At 40.1% G+C, this 11,372-nt stretch overlaps 1 protein-coding gene across 5 annotated transcripts in view; it reads right to left on the reverse strand.

The window, feature by feature from the left end:
* The window catches only part of Hsf2 (heat shock transcription factor 2), a 35,046-nt gene extending 32,362 nt beyond the window's left edge, over positions 1-2,684 (reverse strand). For 2 of the 5 annotated variants that reach the window (XM_029568126.1, XM_029568124.1), the window contains exon 1: positions 2,417-2,645. In XM_029568126.1, coding sequence (XP_029423986.1) covers positions 2,417-2,509 — 93 coding nt within the window. In that variant the 5' untranslated portion in view covers positions 2,510-2,645. Of the gene's footprint in view, positions 1-2,416 lie in introns of all 5 variants that reach the window. The other 3 variants (XM_008842733.3, XM_008842734.2, XM_029568125.1) reach the window with 3 other exon arrangements.
* Between the last annotated feature and the right edge of the window lie 8,688 nt (positions 2,685-11,372).

Here is an 11,372-nt window from a genome sequence, read left to right on the forward strand (position 1 = left end):
TCCAAAGGAATACTGACAATGGATTGCCATTGATAAGGAACAGCTGATCCTCCTGGAACAGGGACCTCTGGCTGACTAGATTTACCAGAAGGGCAGATGGGGGGAATGGATGGGGGTGCTGACAGCACAGTGGGCAGTGGCAGGGATAGCAGAGTATGGAGGCTCTAGTGGGAGAGGAACGCTGTCTATCTGACGAGTTTGTATTCATGCTCAGATGCCGAGGAGCTCAGAAGGTGTGTGACTGTGACCAGTGATAGTCATGTGTATAGAGATTAGAAATGCATGTGAAAACGTCTCAATGGCAATTGCTTTGGAATGAAATCTTCTGTATGAAAAAAAAAATTAATTTAAAAAATAATGATTAAAAAAAAAAGTAAATACAGTACCAACCTGTACATCAATTTCAGAGCAGGAAGTTGAAGGTTGATTTGAAGCTCAAAATTTTGTTAGGAGTCTCATCTACCTGTATACACATTATACAACCTCTTGAAGCCTAAAATTAACTACAGAAGAATGGGACTAAACTAGATCATCACTAAGATTCTTTTCAAACGTAACTCCTCAGAAGTATCAACCTTTTGGCATTGCCATGACTTTGTCATCTATAAATGTGTTGGGCCACATTCACAGCTACCCCGGGACACACCTGGAATGTCATTCTATCAATCCCATTATATCTTGTAGGGGTTTTGTTGATTTATCAAATATTTACTATGCACCAATTGTGTATCTGAAATATTTACTTCATAGGTTTACATTTTGTTTGTCCTATTGGTATATTAGAACGAGTGGTTGAAGTGTAAGCTGAGACTTAACAGGGTAAACAGAAGTAATTAAGTGGCTTATTTCATTTATGTAATAGTCTAAACTCTCCACATTTCCTACTGCCTAGTAAGAAAGTTATTAAAAATACTTTGGCTAATGAGAATTTACTAGACCTGCCATTTTTACAATACTCTTTAGTTAGAGCTAATTACTAAGGTATTTATGTACTATTTTTGGATAATACAAATAAAGAAGTGCCCTGAAAGTCAAAAGGTACTGATAAACTCAGCTTGGTTAGGGAACAGAAACTCAGTCCAATTTCTAATGTTAATACACAGCTGAGTAACCGTGCTGATCCGGCCTTGTCAACTTTTAATCCTTCTGAATGATGAAAAGTATGAGACATCTGTTTAAGTACAGGCTGATGGTTGGGCTTTCTTATTTTCACTTTTCCTTGCGGAAATGCACAAAATTCACCAAATATCTGATACACACAACCTAGGGAAGGGGTGTTTACGATATTATCACAAAATTATATCCCAGAAGGAAGCTTAAAGAACAAATGACACACAAGTAACACAAGGCAGAATTCTGTGGCATAGTAGTCAAATTTTCAGGTACTTCATAGTTGTTTCCTGTTAAAGGTACCTAAGACTGAAAGTTAAAACAAAAAATAAAAGGAGCACAAAGGAGAGAGTTTCATGACACAAAGCAGGTGCTAGCTATTAAGTTGATAGTTTTCACTTACTCATCTCAAAAACTGCACACATGAACACCCCCTAAAAAGAGACCGTCTACAATGGAGAAGCCCAAGCCCCTTCATAAAATCTTTCCAACAGTCTGAGTTATGTCTTCTAAAGCAAAGGTACTACTGATGTAATCGTTTTGCTTAGACTCTTGCTATGTGGAAATAGGAGGGGTCTGAGGTCACCTAAGCAACGCATCCATCCTCTGTGTAACTCACACCAGGCAAGATAAGGGCTTCTTCATTAAGGTGGTATTTGTAAGTAGAATCAGGATCAAACTCAACAAGGCAACCACCTCCCTACTCTGCCGGCAACTACCCAGCGAAATTTAATGACTCATTGGTAACTCCACTAAGTTACCGAGCATGGTCTACCGGCACTTTTACCAAAATTAATCTTTTTAAAAAGCCGATTCATCAAATGGCCCACCCAGGCTCTAAAGAACAATGGGTCACTCACTCACTTTCCCATGGACCATTTTCTGAAACTTGCGGGCACGTTTTGCGTGTTTCCCTCATCACTCTCCCCACAGAAGACCCCAGCCGCAGGGCCGCGCGGAGGTCGTGAGGAAGCCGTCCAGGCAGAGGAGAGTCCTCCGAGACGCCTCGCGCGGACCAGCCCTGGGCTCCGGGACCCGCGCCCCTCAGCGGCGCGAGGGCGGAGGATGAGTGTGCACTATCGCGCCGCGGCGGCCGGTTCCGAGCGCCGGCCCGGGACCGTTACCAGCCGCCCCTCCCCCCAGACGGCCTGGAGCCGGCGGAGCTGCGCGGCTCGAGCCTGAGGCGGGCCACACAATGCCGCGGGTCCGCGCGAGGACCAGGCCGCGCCGCAGGCCACGAGCCACAGCCCGCCGGAGCCGAGCCGGTTCCTCAGGAGACCCGAGGCCGCGGTGTCCCCGACCGTACCTGGCTCCAGGTGATGAACTCGTTGGTGTGGGTTTCCTCCACCAGGGTCCACAGCTTGCTGAGGAAAGCCGGCACGTTGGAACTCTGCTTCATTGTTAACCGGGAGCAGGGATTCTGAATTCTACACCCGAACGCCGAGGTTCCGGCGGCTGCGGCAGCTGCTCGCTAGAACGCCCACCACGCAGGCGCGGAGGATGCCGGCCCCGCCCCCTTGGTCCTCAGGGCCCACAACGAGACTGGAAGACCCGGCTGCCTCGCGTGACGAACAGGGCTCTGCGCAGCACCCATGCGCGCTGCTCGCGCGCCGACCCTCTTCCTGTCCAATCCCAGGCCGCGGACGCACCATGGGGCAGTGCTATTGGCTGCTGCTGGCGTGGAGGGGTGGGAGCACGAGGGGGCGGTGCCTGGGCTTTTGCCCTTTAGCGGGTCGTCGCGGAGGCGACCTAGGAAACTATGTTTAGTGGTTTCACATGGAAACGGCTTTGGGCTCTTGGGCTGTGGTTGGCAGAGTACAAAAGCTCCCGGGGGCCGTTGACTCACGAGTTTGGCGAGCGAAGTGTAATTTGCTCCAGTATAAAGGAAGGAGTGTAAATCACACCGGCAGGGAGCAGCTTGCCAACACGATGAGCTCTAGGGCCCAGGTCGAAACTGTCTTAAAAATAATGAACTTTGTTTGAAGTTTTCCATTGGGAGAAAATGGCTCATTTAAAACACGTTTGTTAGAAACTGAAGTTTAAAGATTAGCTCACCGTTTACTAAGTACTTACTATCACACATGCAACTATAGACTGGGAATTAAGAGTTGTTTGGAATTCAGACATCGAGTGCCTGTTAATGTACCCAACTCAAAAGCAATTAGTCTAGTTTATACAACTTTGGTCGAAGTAACTGTTCCTACATGTACTTTACAGATGTAGTCTCATTTGTATGAAACAGTTTTGTATGTAGTGAAAAAACAAAACCTTGTGGATACTAGTTTGTATTAAATTACATTGGTACTATATGATTTGGAACTATCAGCACCATTTTTCCCCATCTTGTCATTGGGAATAAGACTTTACCTATTAAAAGTCCCTATGATAGGACCTGTGAAAATGATTTGAAAATTCTAAAAAAAAGTAAACTCGTTTTATGAAAAGCACCTGAAAGATCTGAAAACATAATAATTATCACTTCATAAACAATGTGACAGAGTTCATTTACTGCCTGGTTATGTGTAAATCAGTACATTTAAAGTAAAACAGCTGTGACTGGTGATGCTTGTCTGTAATTCCAGCACTCTAGAGGCTGTGGCAGAATGACAGAGGCCAGCCTGGAATTGTAATGAGCTCCAGGGCGTCCTGGACTGTAGTGCAAGACCCTGTCTCAAAAAAGCAAATGAACCCCTTGTGGTGGTACAGGCCTAGGAGGCAGAGACAGGTGGATATCTGTGAGTTCAAGGCCAGCCTGGTCTACATAGTGAGTTCCAGGCCAACTGAGGCTACAGGGAGACTCTGTCTCAAAAAGACCAAAAATAAAAAAATAATAAATAAACAAATACAAATAAACCTACAAATGTGTGTGTGTGTGTGTGTGTGTGTGTGTGTGTGTTTCAGGGAGCATTGATTGAGTATAGTCCTGTATACAACACTATTTGCTACAATAAAATTGGATATGGGGCAGTATAATTTTGATAAAGGAATTAATATTTGATAAGCTATACATATATTAAGAAGCGGCTTCATCGGGTCTGACTCCCAGTACTATAAATTCAATATAAATCTTTTTTGTTTACAAATGAAAACATTAAAGGGACAGGGGCTTAGGACTACCTCAAATTAAAGGCATATGGCTGAGGAGTTGTTAGTATTGAGCAAATATCAGATCCTTGGAAAGGCCAGATGTTAACGGAACGTCATTAAAGTTCAAGTTTGAGGTCATTTGTGGCTTTGTGTCCTTTGAGAGAGTGGTAAAATGCTTCAGGACCTTGGGTAGGAACTTGAGCAAGTGGACTAGCTAGAAGACCAGGCACTTTAAAAAATTTCAGGAGGGCCCAACAGGCTCCTTTTTCCTAAGGCCACAACTTGAATGTGGCAGACACTACCAAAAGGAGCTGAGGTAGAAAATGTATTAGCATCACTTGCAGCAGACTTGGGCCAAAACTGTACTACCTTAAAATTCCATATTGTGCTGAATTTATTAGGCTCCAACCAATCTCACAATTAGAGTGATGAAGTACTCTAGGTTTCTACAGGGCTATTTCTAGCTTTAATTTTGAAAGCCCCAGGCAAGCCAGGATGATTAGTCACCTCAGCTCTAGGCTCATCTAGTTATTGATGCTGGACAGGAAGCAAAAGCTTGGCAGGTTAAGCAAAATATTGTATAGTACCTAGTGTGGCTAGGAGATCCAGCCTTTCTGAAAGCAAAAATGCAAGTATTCTTTGACAGGCACTCCAGTAACCAGCAGATAGAGGGATCTCTTACTCAAAGTTCTGATGGTTTGCTGATAAGAAAGAAAGCAGGACTAGACAAAATGTAAAGACCTGGGAATATTAGAAAGATGTAGTTGATGAGTGAAATGGCCTGCAATAGAAGCCTTCTGTTATTTTTACCAGCATAGAATTATAGTGAAGCTGCAGTAGCCCTTCTCCTCACTCTAAGTAGAGGCAGTGCTAAAGGTAAATGGTGTTTTAGTTCATCTTCCTAAATAATGGTATTTATCACTTGATGATGGGGATATTAAATGAGATATATATGGTTTGAATTCAGAAGTATATTCCTAGTTTGAATACTGGATTAAAATGCAGATATTGGCTTCCTGGGGGCCGTAACCACTGCTACAGATGTGTCATGAGCTGAGAGATACTTGTGGAGAGGTAGGTATATTGGCGGTTCAGCCAAATATAATGAGGAGTACTCACGTGCTAGCTATAGAGAAAGGTTTCCTTTCTACTCTGTGTTCACAGTGTGATATGCTACAGTTTAGAGCAAATAAAGGCCCAAGCTCTTTCCTTGAAAAGGCATCCTGGGGTAGAATTGCATAACCTTCCAAATCACATTTGGTATTGTTTGAATCACGACCTTACAGGGCATGAGAAATAATTGCTAATTGATAGCAGAAATCTTAATTTTTATACCCCAAACATACAGTTATTGTTATATTTGCTATAATTTGCTGTAAAACACCATTTAAACAGTATTGTATAGTGTAATAGATCATTACAATCTGTATGCTAGGGGTAGTAAGTGAACACTTGAAATATTCCAATGAGAAATGTGTAATTTTGTGGTAGTTAGCGTTGGACAGACCTCTCAAATGTCAACTATCCAAAAGCTTTAATTTTCTTTTTTAACCAACACCAAAAGTTTCATTAATTAGGATAATGGATATGGAAATTAATTACAATTTTTTGGTAATATAAATGAAGTTCAGAATATGAATATTAATTTAAAACAGTGTTCTCTTCTAAACTCTTGACCCAACTGGGTACCAAAATATATTTAGTGACAACCTGTGATCTTTGGCAGGTTCTCTTAGATTCTGCTGAAGGATTTGAGTGGCTTAAGGCTAACGCAAAATATAGAGAGTCACATGTCATTTTGAGTACTTAGAGATCACAAATCAAATTAGCCAACTGTTAAAATATGTCCTATTCTTTACCTTGACAAATGCATGTTTGTAATAACAAAACTAAAAGATGTATAATGTCATAGTTTTTATAAAAGTTGTGGATTAGTTAGATTTTTTTGCTGTGATAAAATATCATGACCAAAACAACTTATAGAAGTAAATTCACATGGGCTCACCATTCTAGAGGGGTCAGAGTCCATCATGGTGGGAAGGCATGGCAGCAGGAGCAGGATCGTATCTTCAATCACACAAAGAGAGAACAAACTGGAAGTCGGACAAGGCTATAAAATTTCAAGGCCCATTCCCTGTGGCATACTTCCTCCAACAAGCCTCCATCCCCTCAACATTCCATATCCGTCCCAACCAACGCCATCACCTGGGGAATAAACGTTCAAGTTCCTGAGCCTACAGGGGCCATTTTTCATCCAAACTACCACAATTAGTTTAGGAAGGTAGAGATATGATTTAGTGGTAGGATGCTTACCTGGTTTCCATCCCCAACATGGGAAAGGAGACATTATTGTCTGGGGTTTTGTTGATAGAATAGTGATGTTTTACATGATTAATAAAATAAAATATTGACTTACAACTTTTTTTTTTGAGACAGGCTATTGTTATGTAGCTCTAACAGACTTGGAACTGATATAGACCAAGGTGGCTTTGAACTTGTGATCCTCTTGCTTTAGTTTCCCAAGTGCTGGGATTACAGGTATGTCCCACCACATCTGTCTATGACATATAATTATTAAGTCGTATGTTCATTCCCTAAATTTATTCTTTTCTTGACTTTATTTCAGTAAAGTCACTGGTTGGTTTGTGCTCAGTAAAATTGTCATATAATATGTATTTTGTTGGCAGTATTTATCGAACTGTTAAAAATATAATTATATTCAAAGCACACAAAACAAATGTGAATATGTTTTCTAAATTGTAATTTAAAATATTTAACATTTGAAAAATTATAAAGTTGTGCTGTTTTTAGATTATAAGAAAAATCAGAATGTGTTACAAAATGTAAAACTAAGTATAAATTCTGGTTATTAAATTTTAAATTTAAAATAAAATTATTCACATAAAATTGATACTTCAATTTTAATGTTTTGGAAATATAAATTGTATTAAATATTCAGAAAAGTGAATTCTTACCCTGCACTGAAGCAGCTTCAGTCTCTGTAAACTTTGCGTTCAAGGGTATAAGAGAATCAAGCTATTTTCCTGGAACCCTTAGTTACTGGAGTGGTATTGAATGTTATAGGTTGCTAACGCTGAGTGCTGGATCTTAAGTGATAGAGATGTCCATTTGTTTCCTAATACATTTTGTTACTTTATCTATTCGTTTACTCATTGTATGTGGCTATGATATTCCAGATTCTCTAACATTCTGGGCTCAAAGCAGAGACCCAGTTTTCCAAACTAGGAAAGTAATAGTGCTAAATTTTGCCAGCCGACATTTGTCCTGCAAGGTAGCCAAAACCTTGTTACAGTTGAACAGAAGCTACATACTTTACCAGTTCAGGCAATAAAGTGAATGACATTTGTGCTCCGTTGCAAACTTGTCTGTATGTGTGGAAAGATTCTAAGGCATATTCATAGTGACAGTCTACCTGTGTGTAAGATAGTGGGAAGGGAATAATTGAACTTTCCCCTAGCTCTAATTCTTTAGGGCTACCAAAACAGCCCAGTCATTGTGCATAATCAAATTAGTTGAGTTAAATTCTTCAAAGTGGAAATGTGGCAGTGTTTTCTCAATTGGGGCATCAAAATAGGTTCTTGCATTCAACTATGAGTTCAGTTAGATGAGAAACTAAATTTCAGTGCTTGCTTGTAAGGTGTATTGCACTGGACCTTGTAGATCCTATTAGTAGTTAGGAATACATCCCAGCCACTTGTGGGATCATCACTGTGAAGAACTCCCACTGCTTCTATATGGGTGTTGTAACACTTATTTTCTTGATATACTTGAGCAACTACTGCCCCTACCAAGCATTCACATAAGGAAACCTGGTGGCAGCTTTCCAAATTTTCTATAAAATTGATAATCCTTTATCAGAGCATGTCTATGTTCATATAAACATAAAGGGTTTGCGGCATTTTTACACATAGCTATTTAGGAATGGAGGGGTTGAGTGGGAAGGAGATGGGATTGGAGTCTCCCCTTATTGCCTAGGCTTATCTTGATACCTGGACGCAGTTGAGCCTCTTGCCTCAGCCTCCAAAGTAACTGGTGTGCTGGTATGCGCCCACAGTAACTGGCTAAATTTTTTTAAGGTTTACCTTTGATTAATAATTTTACCATGATTAATTATTCTGTGTTTTGTGAGTTTTATTTTTGTTTTTGTGTTTTTGAGACAGGGTCTCAAGTCCCCAGGCTGGCCTTGATGAATTGACCAAGTAGCTGAGGATGGCCTTGAATTACTGATCCTCTTCCCTTTGCCTACAGAGTTTATGAGCAGGGGACACCACACCCAGTTTAGCTAATTATTTTAGGAACACTGGTTAGTAGTGTTAAGTATATTCACATTGTGCAATTGATCAACAGAACACCTTTTGTCATGCAGAACTTTTTTAACTCCTACTCAGAAAACTTTCTCCTTTCCCCCAGTTCTTGACAGACAATTGTTTACTTTCTGTCTTTATAAATTTGGACACTCTACTTCATCCACATGGAATGATATAGTGTTTGTTTTTGTAAAAAATATTTTTTTATTTTTTTCTTGTGTGTAGGAGTGTACTGCCTGCATGTATGTGAGTGCACCCTTGTTGTGCAGTGCCCATGGAGGTCAGAGGAGGGCGTCAGATCCCCTGGAACTGAGTTATAGATGATTGTCAGTCATGTGGGTGCTAGGAATCAAACCCAGGTCCTCTGCAGGAGCAACCGGTACTCTTTACCGGTGAGTCATCTCTCCAACCATAGTATTTGTTTTATTTTTTTTTTAAGTGGCTTATTTCACTTGGCACAATGTCCTCAGGATTCATTCATCTTGTAGCTTCTGCTAGAATTGCTGTCATATTTAAGACAGAACACCCCTTTGGATGTATGTACTATATTTTGCATACGTAGTTCTCTGTCAGTGCTTCCTCCTTGGGCCTATTGTAAATAATGGACTGTGAACATTGGAGCATATGCATAGGTTGATGCATTTCTCTGTTCTCACTTGGCACAGCACATGATGGAACTTCTTTCAAGCTCACTGATGTAGCTGTAATTTACTCCTTTTAATGAGTCCATGGTGTTCTTTGGTGTGAGTCTAGCACAGTCATGGGCATCTTTGTTTTAAGACTTTTATTTATCTCTTATTCTTGAATGATACTGCATAAAAGAAAAATTCCTTAAACGTAAACCCTTAAATACTAGTGATTTTATTTTTCTAGATTAACAAACTCATATTTTTAAGTGTAATTTGCATGGTAAAGCTAATCTTTCCATTATTGTACCAGTATATAAAAAGAGAGTCCTAGATGGGAGAGGGGGGCTCAATATGATCAAAATACATTGTATGAAATACGTGAATCAATAAATTTTTTAAAAAAGAGAATCCTGCTGAGTAAAACATCCCACATTTGAGCCAACAGAATGCTATTGTATATGCATCCAAGGGTATATGCACCTTGCAACCAGAAATGTCAAAAGCATGCTTCTGTGGAAACAACAAATGTTTAAATTTCACAAAATAATCTGATGCCGAGAGTTTAAGAGAGATTTCGCCATTGACTAGAAATGAAAGATAATATCTTAATTCCTTGATATTTCAGTAACATGCTAATACAACATCAGGAAGTAAATTCTATTATTTATGACAATTTGGGCATTGGTTGCTGAAGGTGTAATTCTGAGTTGCTCTGGGACCAGTTTCTCTCTGTTTATTTTTCACTAATATATAATTTTTAGCAGCTATCTCCTCTGGTCCTGTTCAGCTGTGAGAACAAAAGAAAAGGAACTAGTATTTATGAAGATATGTATAGAAATTGAGACCTAGAGAGAGGCTTGTCCACATTCTTTTTGGTTGACCATCAGTATGTGTATGTAGTGTTAAAGAGTGTATCTTTCCACTACTTTGTGATTTATCTTTTGATGGCTTTAAAGAAATCTAAACCGAGCTTGATATCCCAGGTCTCTTGTAACTGAGTCATCTAAAATAAGCACCTACCATCCACTATCCAAAATAGCAGCCTCCCTCCTTTGACTTTCCTTTTGCCTCTCAAGTTTATAACCAGATGCAGTCATAATTTTTTGATTTGCACTGCAATTTCCATGCAAGATGTAGAGCCTGGCATTCAAAACCTGCCTATTTGGCTAAGCAGCTTCCTGGCTCTTAGTTATGACCTGCTAAATGCAAGTGAAGATACGAGAGAGAGGCCAGCTGAGAATTGGGACTATGTAGGAAAGAAAGTACAATAAAAACCTTCTTTTTCCATGAAAATTAATGATTTTTAAATCTCAAAACCTGCAATTAAATAAATATCTTCCCCTTCCTAAACAAAAATATATTCTGGTTTCCCTACTTACCTAGAACATAGGCAGCTGAATACTCCAGCCCAGAGGCTTGTTTCAGCCAGGTACATCATTTGGTGTCATGGACTGATTTGTACCCTCTAAAAGTTTATGTCCCTCATAAACTTGGTACCTTAGAATGTGACTGCAGTTGCAGATAAGGCCTTAAAAATATAATTAAATGAGGTCATGAGGGAGGACCTGATCCAGTTCGACTGGTGTCCTTTAAAAAGAGATTAGGATACAGATGCTTTGTAGAGTGAGGGGTGAGTATGTGTGTGTGTGCAGAAGAAAAGCAACAGTTTGCAAGCCAAGAGGAGACGTTACACAAGAACCAGACTTGATGACACACTGTTGTTGGACTTCTAGGCTCCAGAACTGTGAGAAAATGTTTTTATTGTTTAAGACCTAGTGGCAGTTGTGATGAAGCCTCATCACCTGATATCACCTGATGTCAGGTGAGGAGTGTGGCAACCCAGCTACTCTTCAGCTTCCTTGACTTGGCTATGAGAGGTGGCCCGATAAGAATTCACCACAGCTTCTAAATAGGATGACTGGATTTTCCGTCTGTCTGTTGCCAGCTGGCCTCAAGCTGGGCTCCCCCTCTAGCAGTGGTTCTATCTATGTACTTTCTCTCTTACACAGTGTTATTACCAGATCACCTGCAGCTGAGACACTAATGTCCACTTCACAGGAGGTTCCTGCCCTTCAATCAAATGAAAGCTTCTGGCCCTCTCCAAAGTCTAACTTCTTTGCTTATTAAAACAACTGTAATAATATATTTTCATATGATATTTTATTTATTTATTTATTTATTTATTTATTTATTTATTTATTTATTTATTTATTTATTT

This window comes from Nannospalax galili, unplaced genomic scaffold (genome assembly GCF_000622305.1).
Source record: "Nannospalax galili isolate Female #2095 unplaced genomic scaffold, S.galili_v1.0 scaffold1340, whole genome shotgun sequence".
NCBI lineage: Eukaryota > Metazoa > Chordata > Mammalia > Rodentia > Spalacidae > Nannospalax > Nannospalax galili.